The sequence below is a fragment of the Pseudopodoces humilis genome, chromosome 3 (genome assembly GCF_049639895.1).
Source record: "Pseudopodoces humilis isolate 2021_Gansu_Grassland_sample_001 chromosome 3, ASM4963989v1, whole genome shotgun sequence".
NCBI lineage: Eukaryota > Metazoa > Chordata > Aves > Passeriformes > Paridae > Pseudopodoces > Pseudopodoces humilis.
This window is the reverse complement of record NC_142202.1, coordinates 50,175,853-50,192,739: the sequence shown is the minus strand read 5'-3', so window position 1 is coordinate 50,192,739 and position 16,887 is coordinate 50,175,853. Positions and strand designations below refer to the sequence as shown.

Genomic DNA, 16,887 nt, shown 5'->3' with positions numbered 1-16,887 from the left:
GGGTCAAGGTACCTGGTAGCAGCGCCCCGGCGCCTGCCGAGCGAGGCCGGCTGCGGGGCCCCGGGGTTTGGCTGCCCCTCGAACGCGTGCGAGCCTCGGGCTGCTGCTGCCAGCCCTTATTTCCTACAGGGAAAACGGGGAGATGTCCTTGCGTCTCCTCTAAGGAGGGATCTACACTGCCAGTGCGTTTTAACTCGTTTTTATTTTGGCCCTAAGGGCGAGGAGGGTGCAGGGAGGAGATTTTGGCTTACGCAAGCGGATCGACCGCTGTATCGCTGTTGTAGGCGCGGATGCTGTTTGCTTTTGCTGCTTGCTGGGCTGTGAAGTCTGAGTCCTAACTTTTAGTCCTCTCATTTTTTTCTTTTTTACCTTCTTCCACAGTCCCATTCCACTCACCCTTTGCTAGTCCTTCTCTAACATATGTCCGAGTTTATCTCTAAATCAAAGAGTGAGTATTTCTATCAAAACAGCATATGAATAGGCCATATGGCTGTTGGCTGATTGTGTTTCCTCAGTATAGTATTTTTAATACGTACTTTATGTAATGCAGACATGCAGCCACAAGCAATGACTGTGGGCAGACCCATCCAAGTGCTTTCTTCATTAGACTTTGCAGTACAGTGATTTTGCTCAGAAATCCTTACAAGTCACTCCCAGGCATCACTAAAGTTCAGCTTCAGAATACGCGTGTCTGCCTTACTATGCATTTCAGAGTTTGCAACCGCGTTGACTTCACTTTCCACGGGAAGAACTGACTGGTTTTTTAAGCCATTTCTAGCAAACTCTTTTTGAGTTCTCTACCTTACATTGCTGATGTGGGTTGTTTTTTACCTGGCTTATCAGTCTATTTCTAGTTACTTACCAAAACTAGAAATGAGCCAACAGGTGACATGTATTTTGCATATGTTCTGTTTTAAAAGGATTTATGTACTTAGTTTTATTCTGAGTTTGCTTTATAGCATCATTTCAAGCTGTTGTGCTGAACTTTTACTCATTGGGACATTTGTAGACAGAAGAATTTGCTTGCATAAGTTCTTGAGTATTTTGAATTTAAATTGCTTTGTGCTGTCAAAGTTCATTTGAAATCACTTTGTGAGTGAAATGTCCGAGTTAAACTTCAGTGAAGCTGTTTGTTGTCTGCTGAGATCCTTTTAGGTCTCTGAGTTATCACAAGGGCTGGTTTGCAGGCATTCACAAACAGGAACAACCTCAAAGCACATCAGGGATCTGCTCTGTGGCTCTTTGGTCCATCCATGAGCAAGCAGATATGTGTGCCCAGGGAGGGCCATGCAGATGGCTTCGGCTGCAGTCTGCTCCACAAGCAGAACACCTGTGTCTGGATCCGGCTCCTCAGGAAGGTCAACATCCCATCTGTGTTTGGTGAAATTACCTACTGGTTGAGCTACTGCCTCTGTTGAAAAAACAAAGCTCTGTGTGTTGTGGTGTGTGGCTGGTTTGTTTCTTTCCTTGCCTCCTGTGGCTACACAGATGGGCTTTTAGGGCTGATCCTGGGGAAAGCTTCAACATCACCACAAGGAATTTTGCAGGGAGATGTTCCAAATGGCTCCCCTTATTGGCAGATGGTCTGCTGCACTTAACTAGCTTTATTTGGGTATTTGGGTAAGTGGCTTAATTATCAGGGTGAAGGTTTTTTTCTTTATTCTGCCATTCATAAATGTATGAATGTATGAGTATGTGCTCAGGGGATATACTAACTTCTACCAGTTAGAATTTTTCAGTCACAGCTACTCGAGCATCTAATAGTGCCAACAAGCTCTTCAGTGATTCCTGAGATGAGAGGGGCCCTCTTGTGGGGAATATCGAATGGAGAAGCTTCTGAGACACCTCATCTTATGGCTGCCCATCCATAAACATAGGCATGTCTCTGCCTGTGAGAGTTCCCCACGTGTGCTCTGGGCTGCTTTGGCCAGCTCTGTGCACAGGTAACAGTTTGCTTAAGCTCTGGAATACCAGAGAGGGCTGTGTGTTTGTAATGCTGCAAAGAAGATTTAATGCCATGTTTTTGTGTACTGTTCTAGTTAGATCTTTGTTCTAAGTGTGCTTAGTATTACTCTGTACTTTTTGCAGCAAAACAAATCTGCATTTTAAGTGATGCCAGTGCCAAGTGGCTTGTGAAAGCCGAACACTTGAGGTGTTCGCTCCCTTAACTGCTGATGGGACTTTATATCTGTTGTTTGCTTATCCTGGTATTTTCTCCATCTGAGAATAAATCAAATTTCATTTTACTCTATTTAATTTTTTCCCAACAAATAGATAATTCGGTAGGGAATGCACGAGAGTGCAGGAAGCAGTTGGTTGGGAGCTGGAGGCGTGCTCTTGCTCCCATGACTCTTTCCCAGCGGTGCCAACGCGTTTTGCTGGGGAGGATTTACCCGGCGGTGCTGTGACACACGGGTTTTGTCTCTCTGCCCGGCTCAGGCGATTCACGTTCTTTCCAAGGGGAGCTGCCGGGTCACTGTGGCCAGCGGAGGGGATGGACATGCCCGTGTCACCGTGGGAATGTCCCGGGGCTCCAGCACAGCGGAACCGCCCAGGGCTCCTTGCGCTCGCCCGCACCGCACGGAGCGGCTGTGGCAGCGCCAGGTGTGAGGAAACGGGGACTGCGAGGCTGTGTGCTCACAAATACTGCAAGTGTTCAGGCTTGTGTGTGGTGGGCGTGCTCTAATTTCCATCCGTGATTATCTAAACGTTAGTACGTTGCGAATCCTTTCTATCTTTTAATATATAAATCGTGGATCTGCGATTCTTCTGTTGCCGCCTCCTCTCTGGTGAAAACCTATTCAAACTTTGAAATTGTGTATCAGAGCCTGTGATTATATCTTTGGTCCCACATTAACGATTTTTGAGGCAGTACTGAATGCACAGAGACTCTGATTTATCAGTACCTTGTAGAATGAAAATGATAGAACTAAATTAAATTTAGGTTAAAATCCTCATGGAAGCCATCCCTCAGCTTTAGAAAACTGTTCAAGTACTGTGTCTTGGTGTCTCTTATTGGCCAAGTAATGTCTGTGCAGGTACTACACACCTTGGAAAGGTCTGAACGAGCCTTTTTATGTCTTTATTGTGTAATGGGAGCCAGGCTGTCTTTCTCCACCCACCTACGCTCAGAATTAGTAGTGTTAAAAAAAAAAAAAAAAAAAAAAAAAGTGTGTGTGAAACAAACCACAAGAAACACCACCTCAACAAAAAAAAATCCAACTCTGTCCAAAAAAACAAATCCCCCTCCCCAAAAAATTCAAAACCAAAGTAACTCTACACACACAGACCTAAAACCCCCAAGCCAAACACTGACACAATAAATAAATAAATTAAATCTGAGTTTATGAAGAATCAGGCCTGTCCAGTGATGGACAAACAGCTGGCTTATGTGGTACTTCCAATACAGAACTTTGACTAATTTAAAGTAATAGGCATTGCTGTTTTCCTTAGGCTTAATTGTGAAAAGCACTTGTGCATGTGCTGTTTCAAGCTGCAAAAAGTTGTAAATTTACATTACTCTGAGATGACTAATATTTTATTTGCATGATTTATTATTATCCCAAATAAACAAATTTAATACTTTAGAGCTGAAAATTATTTGTGGTGTTAGAGGTAAATGATCAGAGCAATAATTGCCTCAATTATGTAAATACATATTATACAGTAAATGCAATTATGTAAACACTATAGAACCCTGCAACAATGTACTTTTTTCTCCACTTGAAAAAAGTGTGTGTAAGTCTACATCCACAATACAAGCCCCAGTGTGCTTCTGCTGCTGTTGTTGTGGTAACTGTCTTTATGTATCTATCCTTCCTTTAGGAAGGGGATCGCCTCTGTGTGACTTCTATTAGAGAAATGCAGTGGCCTGCAAGGAACTATGGCAGAAAAAGCTATTTTTATATTATATTCTTTTTTTTGCCTTACACATGTATGAGAAATGGTGTATTTGTGAAACTGGTTCAGGTTTAATTCTGCAGTTCTCCCTTAGTGTTGGTCCTGGAGTCATGCCATGTTTGCTTTCATAAAAACAAGTAGGCTTTGGGGAGAATGCTTGAAAATATGTTGTAGGAGATCTGTCAGAGTTCAAGGGAAACAACTCTAAGTTGTCTGCTAAGATGATATGCAGGACTCAGCTGCCTTGCTGTTCAAATAAATGGGGTTAGAAACCCTGACTCTTGTTGACAATGAGATTCTTTAGGGAGGTGGTGGAATGATTTGTGCTCCCGGAGAGTCACTGTGAGACTACTGAGGGGAGAAATAAAGTACTGATGCTCCAGAGTCTCCTCATCTCTCTATCTGAAACTGTTCTGTCTTATCCAAAGTCCAGGCATCTTGGTCATCCTCTGAGAAACATGTTGGGAACCAAGATGTCAGGCAAGCACTGGTAATTAACACAGTACACAGGATTCCATCCATCAGATACTGTTGGTAATGCAACAATGGAAAAAAAAATTAATTTGCACTTGGCATATTGCCTTTTCTTTCATGTCCCTGTTTCTGTGAAAAAGCTTGGAGCCTTTTCTTTGAAGTATTAATTTCTACTGAAAAGCTTAGTATGTACAGAAGTGCTCTTAATTTTGAGTGCTACACAAAAGCTTGGTTCTCTTGACACGTATAAAACCCAGGTATTTTTAAAAATGAACTTTCTTATTTTTTTCCAGACAGAAGCAGTGACAACATTGCCCTGGCTGTTAGTTGTAGGGCATTTAGAATTCATAACTTCTGTCTTCTACCAAATTCCTGTTTCCTACTGTCTTGTGAACCCCCAGTTCCTTGCTGCCTTTCCTTATTTAACTGACCATTGGTTGAAGTTACATGATATCTTCTGCTGCAGGGCCTGATTATTATTATTATAGATAAATAAAGAGTGTTGACTAAGAATGATCAAATATGTTTTTGATTCATCATGGTGTGCCTTGTGCAGTGTTTATAATTAGTCATACTGTGCAAATCAATTTAATTAAAAAATGTGACAGACTGGTTAATGTAAATCTTGTAAATACAAGATTGTTTTATTGGTGTGCATGTGTGGAAAGTGTTTGTGAATGACGAGGCTCTTGATTGAGTTCTTGATGAACTCCTCATGTTCGTGTGCCTTTTTGTGCTGATGAATTAGTTTGAATGAAACAGGGCAGGGCTTCCAGCTTTCTCCTAAATTTTTCCTTTGCATGGAAATGCACACAGCTTTAGATTTCTTTGACAGAAGGGGAAACAGTTAACACTTACCTTCTGTCTAGTTGCTTCTGAGGAGCTCTTAACAGCCCTTGGTCCAGTGTGTGGCACTGAGTGTGTGAGGGGGACAGCAAACTGGGAAGAAGGTTTCCTTCTTGTTCTCTAGCATTTTATATTCTTACTGATTAATTCAAGGGGCATTTTTTTTTCCTTCCAAGAACGTGTAAAGAAGAAATCAGCTATTATATCAGGTGTTTATATACTGAAGTTGTTTAAAAACAATTCAGTTACTGCAGTAAAAATAATTGGCTGGTCCTTTATTATTTTGTAAATGAAAGTAAGGCCTTAGAGATATCTTTGAAGAGAAACTTAGAAACCTCTATAAAGACAAGGTTATTCTGTATCATTTTTGGAAAATAAGAGGTAGAAGGAAGAGAAAGTAGCAGCAGTGGAAAAAATAAGGTGTTTGAGATTTAGGAATGGTTGACTTAATGGAAGCAAGTGTTTTTTCTGATACAGTGGCTATTTTTGCTGTTTCCAAGTTAACTGAAAAAAACCACAAAATGGGGTGCAGGAATGAATCCTGCCTGTCTTTTTAAGGCTAGTTTGTTTTGTCCTAGATTTACATGGAAAGGTGGTATCCAGTCCTTTGATGCTGGGTAAATAGCTGTTTTCTCATGTGAGTAGGAAGAAAAAAAAAAAAAAAATCTTACTTTCTCCATCTTTTAGGCCTGACTTCCTGATTTAAAGCCTAGTGAAGTAGAAAGTAAACAGACATATGACTCCTGAAGAAAACTAGAGATAAACTGAGTTTAGAGTTCAGTTAGTGTATGTATATTCCAACATAGTTCTGTGAGGGATAGGGAGTTGGAATTAATGTTCTTTATGGATGTCTTAAAATTTGAGATATTGTATGATCTAACATTGACTCTATTATGTATTTTTAAATGAGTTCTTAGAAAAAGCTTTTGACATTGATTAATATTGAAAGTATGAAAAGTTATACAAAATATGATTGTGTGTTTTGATGAGTAAGTACACTGATTTATTTTTTTTGTTGTTGTTGTAATGTTTCTGCAGAACAGGATGGGAAATTTTAACAGAATTTTCCTGATCTTCTTTCCCAATAAATAAATATTTGGAACCTATTTCCCAATGAAATCCTATTGTTTCATGCAGGGAAAACGTGAATATAAAAGCAACATTCTATATCCTTTCTTGTCATAAATATGACATACACATACCTTGCCCTGAACTTCTCAGCTATAAGAAAATCAGAAATAACAATGAAATAGTGGCAATCTGTAAAGGAATATATGCTAAAATAATATATTTACTTGATCTATTTCCTGATACAAAATATATATAAGTTGAGGGGAAGCTTTCTCAAGGCAGTGGCTGTGGAACATAAAGTTATGTACAATTCATTATACTCTAAATCACAGTAATGAGCTTCATGAACAGTTTGGATAGTGTATGGGGAATGAAACAATTAATAAATTGTTAATAAATCTGTTAATGAAAGAAGATTGCAAATCTAGAGTTCAGCCATGGTGACTGGCTTCAATTTCCTTTTCATTTCATAGGTAAAGATATCAAATCCTAATTCCTGATGGTAAAGCAGAAACTTCACTCAGTGTGATGTCATAAATATTTACATTTCCCATATCATGATACAATTGTCCTAATAGTCCTTGTTCAAGCTGCTGTTTAAGACTGTTGCATATAAGATGATGTTTTGTGCAGGTAATTATACCTATAGAACCCAGTGGGTGAATGTGGGTGTGTTTAAGTGTAATGGTTTGTCTAATAATCAGTTTGCAGGTTGTGTAAAAAGGAAAACCCCAAAATGACCCAGTGCCCTCAAGATACACAGTTGTTCTCACTCCATCTCTCGAGAGTCTCACTCCATCAGTAAGAGAGCTCAGCTCAGCTGTGATTGTTTCAATACACAGGATGACTAATGGTTGGGGGGGGGGATCAATCATAGGGGTTATGTAAGAAAATTGTTCCTTTTGTTTTGTCTTTTAAATTTTTTTTCTTTTTAAGTGTTTAACTGCCTTGTTACTAAAATTACCCACCCCTTTGTTCCCTTGGAGGAATGTTGCTTTCATCCCAGTTTTCATATAGAAGCTCCCACGTAGATGAGACAAGGCTGAAATAAGCAAAGTTTTCCTGCTAGGAATACCTCAGGAACTTCTTTTTCTTCCCTAAACCAGCAGATTGAGGAAGGGGGGAAGGTTGTTAGTACAGGCTTTTATGCAGTGCTGGTACCTTTGATGTACATTTAATAGTAATTTTAGGAGTGTTTTTCAGAAAGAAAAAAAATTGCCCAAGTCCCTAAAGTTATGGGATATTTTTTATTATAATAGGTGTCTTTTATATGTAGTAGATTGCATTTTATTAGGCATTTGGAAACATGTTGTGAGCTGGCATAGTTTTCAACCACAGGGACCTTGAAATAAAATGAAATTAAAAAAAAGCTGTGTAAGCTGAATGTGCTGTTGATACTTTTACTCTGTCACCTCTGCATTACTAAGTCAACAGGAAGAAATATGTACCAACACCTCCATTGCCTGCCTGTCATTGCCCAAGTCTATCTGCACCAGCCCCTGAAGCATCAAACTTGGTTATTACTACATTTTGTACAGAGGGCAAGTCACTCTTATGGGTGTGGGGGATCCTGCAAGGACCAAGGATGTCATTCTCAGTCCTGTAGCTGATCTGCATGACTCCTTCAATAACAGGGAAATGGAGATGCTGACACAGTAAGCATACCTGTAAGCTGGGAAGCTGCTCCAGTCAGGTGTGTTTTTGTGTATTACATACTTCTTGTATTTTTTGAAATGCCTATTTAAGGAGTTTAGCAAAGGCAATTAAACATAATTTTTAAAAGGGTAGAAACCCTTACTTAATGACTTAAAGCAGTGAAACGGGGTGGAGCGATATTTAATGAAGCTGCCATATAAATACTGCTGGCTTTTACTTTTGTCCTGTTGGCAAATCTTTGCATGTATGAAAAATTGTGATGGCACTAACTCCTGTCCACTTTCTGTGGCAATGTGTGTTCTGTTATGGAGTGTTTGTGGGAGGCGTAGGTGGGTGGGATTTGAAGAATCAAGCTGTTTCTCTTTATGGAATAAAGTAGTAGTGCCCATATAAAGGCCAGAAGGCAAACTGCTGAGCCAGAGAACATCTTGTTAGACCTTTTTTCCTTACTCTTTGGTCCACGCCCTGTAGTACAAAGCGTCTCCAACTGCAGACAAATGTTGTCGTGTACAGCTTCCGTGTACGCCCAGAGTCCAAGGTGTAGCCGAGAGGCAGGATGTAGCCAGGAGGAAATGCATCCTAGAGGTGGACTCAGGACTCAGTTCAGAAATGGTGTCCTCCTGCAAAATGCTTCTGTTTTGATTGGGTGTTTTGTGCTTGTGCTGGAGAGGGAAGAAGGGTGCAGCTGAGCCTTCAGGTGGTGCTGTGTTCTTCTCCATCTGCTGTGATCCTGGCTCACTGGCCTGAGATGTGCAAGAACAGAGCTGTCCTGCCAGCCGAGCATGACCCAGGACTCCTCTGTAAAGAGGCTGCCGTGGCAGTCAACACAGTTTGTGTCACGAATTCTGACCGTTCTTCAGTTCTGTTCCCGGTGTCGCTGAGGTGATCACGTACCTCTGTATAACTCAGTTTTCAGTGAGGCACCTACGGACCTGTCAGCTAATGTCTGTGCCATCTTGTGGTGGCTGATCAGGTTGCATCAACATTCCCTTTAAAAAAATCCAAACAAAAAAACAACCAAAACAAAACAACCCTGAAGTGAGGAAAAATAATGTACTTTTAAATTTATAGAGTGATTCTAGCTGGGAGTTTTTCTTTGGTAGCATTTTGAAATGGTGATCACACACTGAATTGAGGTGGAAGAGGATGAAGGTTAAGGTGTCTCTCGGGTGAAATATCTGGCATGTTGCACAGTGGCGTTCGCAGCTGCAGTGAAGGATGGCACATTGAGATTTGCAAAACTTGTGAGCAAGCATTCTGGTGTAAATGGCTAAAGAAAGTCCAGAATGCCAACATATGAGGGAGATCAATTAACTAAAACTACCTGGGCTGTTTGGATTTAGCTCATTTGCGAAGTGTACGTTAAAGGTTCATGCTCTAAAACTAATGGTGTGGTACAGAATTTTCAGAATTTTGTTGTCTCATGTTGTCCACACAAGCTAGAAATTCACATTTTTGCATTTTCACACGTGGAAAAGAGCTTTCCAACCTTTGCCTGTAATTGTGGGTGTATGCATTCCTAATGCAAAAGGTATGTGCTGCACAGGAAGGTGATTAAGGGGGGTGGGGGGCGGTGGCTCACACGACACCCAGCACATGCAAATATAGAAGAGGACTCATCCTCATTGTTTTAGGTTAGGCTAAAATTTCTAAACGTGAATGAGCAGAGCAGCTGAGCAAAAAGCAGGTTCATGCCTGGAGCCTTCTAGGCTCCTTTTCACTCAGTGCTCATCTGCTTGTGCAACCACAGCTGCATTCTCCCGCTGCCTGGAGAGGAGGAAGGAGCAGCCCCTGCTGCCGAGGTGCCTCCAGCTCTCCACAAGCGAGCAGGAGACAGCGTTCCCAAGGCCGGCTGGCTGCAGCTGAGGAGACAGCACTCATAGACCATCCTTTGATTAGGATGTGTCCGTGTTGTCAGGGCAACTGTTAACGGCGGCGTATCATATTTTCTCCTCTTGTAGTGCGTGCTGAATATTTTAGCGCGCTGTGGCTGGAAGAAGGTTGCAGGGAAGAAAGTGCTGCTGCAAGGAACCTGGAGCTGTGGTCTGGGATCTGATTGAACAGGTTAAGACAGCAAAGAGCAGCATCCAAACCAATGTGCCTTTAATTAGGGCTTTTCTTCAAGGAGGGGAACGACTGCAAGCCTCTCGCTGCCGACTGGATGTTGGTGTTTGTCAGCTGTTTGCATACTGCTTATCCATAGGGGATCTGTTACAAGTGCTCAAATGAACAGACAGCGCTGCAGCTAGTGCCTAATCAGAGGCTGGAGTTTCCTACTTTTTCTTTTTTTTTAATAAGCAAGAGGCAACAGCAACATGCCTGGTTCAACTACCGCCCTCCGACAAGAGAGACTGAAGAAAAGTGCCAGGCCAAATCCCCCAGGTTTATTCACCATTAATGAAGAGGATGAGCAGCAAAAAAATGGGAATTCCACAAGACTGAACGGTACGTTGCTGTTCTGCAGTGTGATGAGGGCTGCCTGTGGGATACGCTGCACGGCACGCACAGCAGTGTTTTATTAGCTCTTCTGTGTGCTACAGAGAGTCTGTAAGTGGCTGGTGCAGTTTGGCAGTTCATGTTGGCACTCACAAATGTGCTGTGCATGATAGGTGTATTTAAATCCTCTGGCTTGTTACGCAATCAGCAGCTTTGGCTAGGAAGGAAAAAAATACTTTTTAGTTATTAATCACATTTCTTCTGGTAGGGATAATAGTTCTGCATCAGGAATATATCAGTGACTTCCTGTGTGTTTACTTTGGTTTCTGTTTACAGTCTGGGTAAATAACTGTTAGAAGCAAGGGGAGGCTTGGAGAGTGCAGAATGCAATGCCCGCCTGTTACAGAAGACAGCTTTGCCAAAGACAATGTGAAACTGTCCATACTTCCATTCACGTGCAGGAGGGGCACTGTGCCTTTGGCAGAGTATAGAAAAATACACATTGTTCAAATATGCTGACTTTTTTGAGTATGATGACAAAACAAAGCAGACAGAAAACCCAAATGCAAACCCAACATACTGTTAAAGAAAAATATTTATGGTGCTTAAGGTAGGTAAGTAGTGGTGGCAGAGGGATGCTGATGGCCATTGATTTATAGCAGGTCTGTCAAGCCTGTGTAGCCACTGTCTTGCTTCATGTAATTCCTGTTTCCTGCATGGATCGTAGTATTTAAATTCTCTTAATCTGGCAGGAATTCTGCTACTTACACTTGTGACTGTAATTTTTATTTATTTAGTTTGTTTTGTGCTTAAGTGATTCTGTATGTATGAGCACTCCTTTTGGGGGCAGGGAAGGGGTGGATTGTATCAGTTTTTGTTTACAAAACAAATGTTAGTTTATAGCCTCAAGACACAGTTTTAAATTTCAGTTATTACCATTCTACCATGTAACAGGAGAGGCTAGAAAGCATTTAAATAGCAAATTTATAGTATGTGTATTTATTAGAGCTGAATAATTTACAACTAACTGATTGTTTTCTTTTTCTGAAGGAAAATGATAACTAGCTTGGTAGCTTTTACAAACTCGGAACTCAAATTTTGTTTGTTGGGGGCTTTTTTGAGTTTGCAGCTTGTATTTTTTTTTCCTCAGAATGGTAAAAACCTAACTGGTTAGAGTTTCATGATAAAATACATACTGCTAGTCATTGTTAATGTGCCTATTGTGTTAGGGTCTTGTGTACACAGTTACCTGCTCTTCTGTGTATTTGAAACTGCCCATGTAAAATGGAGATCCAAATTCTAGTGTGAGCTTATTTTGTTCTTGATGTTTTAAGAAGAATATTACTTTCCTTTATCACCCACTGGATGGCTTCCAGAGTCAACAGTCCATAAAGCAAAAAATCAATAATTTGCCTGGTTTAGTTAAATGGCACTGCTAGTCTGCTAGTTTCCCAATAGTTTGTTGACTTAGCTACTCTTTTCTACTTGCAGGAGTTATACAGATGTGCTTATCCTTTGTCTGTCTTGTTTTAACTGAGATTTGATTTTTGATTATTCCTTTATTTTCTCTTGTTGCTGTGAAATGTGAGTAGATGAATGTGCACAGTAGCACAGATAGCAAGCAAGCAAGTTCACGTGGTTTTAAGAAGAAAACACTTTTTCAGCTTACCTGGACTGCTCCTGGTGAGAAATAACATAGTAAATGGTACAAAATACTCTGGAACTGTATTAATTTGCTTTTCATTTTACTAGATAGTTAAAATAGCTCCTAGTGTCTCTAGAGCAGTACACCATTTGCACAGTGGTAGGTGTGGGATAGCTACGTTTGTGCATTTGGATGTTATCAGTCATTGGGTGGGTTAGGCTGGCATGCCTGGTAATGGGGAATGCAGGTACTCAGGGTGCTGTTCTTCTCACCTGGTACCAGCTCTGACCAGGTGACGGACCCACGTGAGGCTTTCGTGAGTCTTTAGTGTCTCTTGTTCTCTTGCTGCTTTACAGGGTTTGCCTTGTCGTAGTTCTTTACCTGTTGTTTTTTGCTCAGCAAGCACTTGCAGCTGCTGAGATGTTTCCTTTTTATTTATCCTTTCTCTCTAGCACATTCTAAGTTAGTGTCATCTTTGTGGGAGATGGGCTAAGTGTTGTCTTCATCTTCATCTGCAGTTTCTGTTATCATGCTGGACCTGTCTTTGTACAGCAGTTCAAAACCCAGGAGACCTTTAATGGAACTGATACTCCTAAGTAAAGAAGTTCCTTCCTCCATTAAGAATACTTGAGTATCATCACAAGGTTTAAAATAATCAATATTTTCATAGTTCAGGTCTTCTCAGAATACTAAGGCTTGATTAGACTTTTTATGAGAGTTGATTTTGTGATCTGGGAAACAGTTATGTGGATCTTTAAGTAGGTGGCATTTGCGAGGTTTTCTGTAAATTTATTTTGGTGTTGGCCATTCCTTTGCTTGTCTGGCTGTCTGCATTGTAATTGGAAGAGTCTGGTAAAGCAAAATGAGTTTCCTTCTCCAGTGTAAAGAAATAATTACAATGTTAAAGATTTTTCTTTTCTGTCTGGTGATACTAAAAGCCTGCAGTAGCCTTTATAGCCATGTGCTCCTGGTATTTCCTTTCCTTTCATGTGAGCTGTATTTACTGCTTTTTCAAAAAATATTTTAACTTCCTTTCCTCCTCTTGGTTTTGGGACAAGGCCTGCCTGTTTGTTATATATCTGTTGCAGGGTCTTGAGATGCTGTTGTGTAGTAGAAGAGTCAAAGTAAAAACTACTTTTAATATAATTTTTTACCTTTCTTAAAGGTATTTATTCTCCTTTCCTGTTATACAGGAATTTTGTTACATACTGCACTCTTCAAATACAGTTTCTATGGGTTTACAGAAGCTTATTTTGCACTTGAAATGCTTTTTGGTTTAGTTCCCGGCTTTCCTGGAGTTCTGTTGCTATATTCACAAAGAGACCTGACAAAACAGGAAGAGAACCACACACTTAACAGCCTTAATGTTTCCTTAAAGCTTGTGTAGTAGAACAGATATTGTTTCTGTGACTGAAGCGTGTGTATGTGGTTCCGTATGTAAATCACAAAGATATGACCTTGGGTAGATTGGTGTTTAATTACAGGTACCCATCCGGTGTGTGTGAACTTCAGCCTCAGCCATTCCTTGAATTCAGGCACAAACAATTCCATCTGCCTCAAGATTTTCCTCCTCTGCTCTGTTAGTTTTGTGCACCTTGGATGTAGTCTTAAACTGTTGTCTTACTCAATTTTATGAAATTTTAAAGTGATGCCTCCACTCTTTCCTCTTTGAAGGAAGAGCTTCTCAGCTGTTGATAATGTGTTTCTAGAACTATGATTCTAAAACATAATGGAAAAGCAATGATCATGCTTATGGGTTATGGATTTGAATACTTAATAACTGAAATAATTATGACATTTGTGACAAACTAATGAGAAGTCTCAATTTAGCTATGGAATCCTTCACCATCCTGCTTATTTAAAACTGATCAAGGGAGGGTACCTGTAATCTGCTGAGTATTGCTAATACAAATCTAGACGAACATGCCCTAGCTTTCTGAACAGTAGCACTGATTCTCTGTCATCTTGAGAACAAGAGAAGGGCTTTTTTCAGTCCTTTGGTGAATGACAGTGATGTCATTGATCACCAGAAGATTTTGCTACTGTTGTGTGGCTGGTAATGTTTGTGCATACTGCTCATTTCAGATTGGAGGTTTGTTCTTCCAGAGAAGTGGAGGAGATTTCTTCTGTCATGACTGGGTGCTTAGTTGCCATTAGTAAAATGTATTTCTTTTTAGACTCAGATTGTTTAACTTCTAGTTCACTTGTTGTCTATTACTGTGTGTCTGTACCCAAAGCAAACTTAAATACCTGAAAGAAAAGAGAACCTGGCATCTTCAAGGGCATTAAACTGATAGTCCTGGAAACTGAAACTGTATACTTACAAAACAGGTATTCCATGGGGTGTGGAAATGTAATTTTATCCCACGCTGCAGAGTTTGTGCCTCAGGCAGGAACCAGAATGACAGCTGAGTCTCTGGCTTTCACCACACTTTAAACCAGCAAAACTGCCTGGCATGGTGATTCTCCGTGGGGCCTCTCAATGCTGGTCAGGAGACTGACCTCCAGTTTCTTTGGGGCAAAACAGGGAGCAATTGTTACAGGCTGAGGAGCTGGCTTACCAAAATTAAGTACTGGAGGATTTTCTAAGAATATGTAGCCCTATCTTGCCCATCTGCATTTGAGGCAAAGTGAGTGGAAAGAGTGGATGGAAGGAAGGAAAGGAACCAGTTCTCATTACGATGCTGGCTGTGTAAAGGGGCAGGGCTGAGAACCTGGACAGCGCGGTCTGGTGTCCTGCACTTTCCAGTGAGTCCTGCTAATGTTCCTGTGTGCTTCCTTTCTTTCTGCTTTCCAAGACCAGGAGAAGAGGGGTCCAAAAGTATCTGTGATTCTTCTGGACATTTATTTACAGAATCACAGAAAAAGGTGAGTTGGAAGGAACCCACAAGGATCATTAGATCCAACTCCTGGCCCATCACAGGACCATTCCTGAGAATCACAACACATGCCTAAGAGTATTGTCCAAACATTTCCTGAACTCTGTCAGGCTGGTGCTGTGACCACTTCCCTGGAGAGCCTGTTTCAGTGCCCAACCATCCGCTGGTTGAGGTGACAAACCTTTTCCTGTTATCCAGCCCAACCTTTCCCTGACACAACTTCAGGCCATTCCCTCAGGTCCTGTAACTGGTCACTAGAGAAATCGGTGACTGCCCCTACTCTTCTCCTCACAAGGCACCTGTAGATTGCAATAAGGTCTTTAAAAATGCCTCTCAAAATATCTGGGAGGTACATTCTTTAAAAAGTCCTGCATTCAGTGCTTACAGTGCAGCTGTTGGGGGTACAGAAGGAACTTGTATTTTTTTTAGAAAACTGCTGCCTCTGTTTTGTAGGGAGTCCCCATTCATAGCTGTAGGTGCCAGGTAGCAGGAAACATCCCATTTTTAACCATGACAGAGATCTTAACCTGAAGTAATTTATAAGCAGTAAAGAGACTATGCTGGAAGTCTGGGGGATAGCGGGGAATGTGCCTGCAGGCCAATAGAGCAAATCTGATTTGTTCAGTCCCTCTGGCTTTCAGAGTGAAAGTCCAAGGTCTGAGGACTTGACTTGTGTTGTAACATAGCCTATTCATCAAAGTGTGTGCTGGGATTACTGACAGTGCTTATCTGTGCTAGGTGAGAATCATCTTACACTTCCAGCTCAACTCTGTGAGAAGAGGCTTCCACTACTGATTCTGGAGGATTGTGTTCAGTTCTTTTGATAACTACTTTTTGGGGGGGAAACAGCCTGTGGTCTACCTGTGTGCTCAGGGAGACTTACACATTGGGTAAATCAATGGCAAAAGTTAAAAAAAAAAAAAAGTACGATGTTGACAGTCTTGAAAATTTAAGTTATTTGTTAAGGTGCATTCAGTTTAACTTGGCATGTGTGAACTAGGATAATCCCTTTGAAGGAAAGACTGAATTTTGCAAAATAGCTGTTTTGGGGTTATTTCAACCGAGTTCTAAATGATAACACAGTGTTCACCAGAACTGTCCTGGTGACAACAGGACGCAGCATTTGACTGCTGTATTGCAGGACAGGATGCTTGTTGAAGCTGCAAGAAGATTGGTGTTCAGTTTGAGGTAACTCTCAAGAAAGCTTTTGTATAAGAAACACCACTCAGGAAAGATTGGTAGCAAGCAGTGGAGATTTCTCCTTATTCACTATTACCTCTATAAAAGTAATGACTTCAAAAAACTGAAATTTGGTATATGATTCTGTGTGGAAAGTAAATGTAAAGGGAATGTAGGTTCATGGCCAGTTTCTTATGGGGAAAAAGAGAAACCTGGAAAGGGATAGATCTGTCAGTTCTCGGAGGTCTTGTTGCATTCTTTTTTCCCTGTAAATATGCAAATAATACTCTTTTGAGGACTTTATACAGTAACATGCCTTTGGAATAAGTTGACAGCAAGAAGAAATGGATTTCTGTGTCCTATTGTACTGCATTACACACACCTAGGTAGTAGCATGCTCTTATTTTGCAGTGAAAAATGGAGGCAATGGCTAAGCACATATTTTTAAAAGATACACACTGCAGTTTGATCCCCTGATGTTTTTGTGATTGTGGTTTTGTCAAGAGTCTCGGTGCTCTTGCTGCTGTTTTCAAAGCTTGCTCAGAAACTGCTGTATCTGTTCAGTCCCCCTAAGCTGGCTTTGTACCCATGTACGTAACAGTCTAGATTTATTTTTAAGCGAAAAGCTTTTGCTCGTCATATTGAACTCCAGAGAAATTAATGAGCACTGGCCTAGAGCATTGCTTCTGGCCACGTGTGGTGATGGAGCTCTATGTATTACTAGGATCAGCTGATTCAGTGGGAGTACATAATTTCTCTTCCTACACAAGCTCACATGTGTGCGTTCTTTGCTTTCTCATC

The 16,887-nt window shown here is 40.9% G+C and overlaps 1 protein-coding gene across 10 annotated transcripts in view; it reads left to right on the top strand.

Moving 5' to 3' along the window:
- Positions 1–9,737: 9,737 nt before the first annotated feature.
- The window catches only part of MAP7 (microtubule associated protein 7), a 97,110-nt gene continuing 89,960 nt past the window's right edge, over positions 9,738–16,887 (top strand). For 3 of the 10 annotated variants that reach the window (XM_088053068.1, XM_088053067.1, XM_088053066.1), the window contains exon 1: positions 9,739–10,392. In XM_088053068.1, the coding sequence (XP_087909194.1) occupies positions 10,263–10,392 (130 nt within the window). In that variant the 5' untranslated portion in view covers positions 9,739–10,262. Of the gene's footprint in view, positions 10,393–16,887 lie in introns of all 10 variants that reach the window. The other 7 variants (XM_088053075.1, XM_088053074.1, XM_088053069.1 and 4 more) reach the window with 4 other exon arrangements.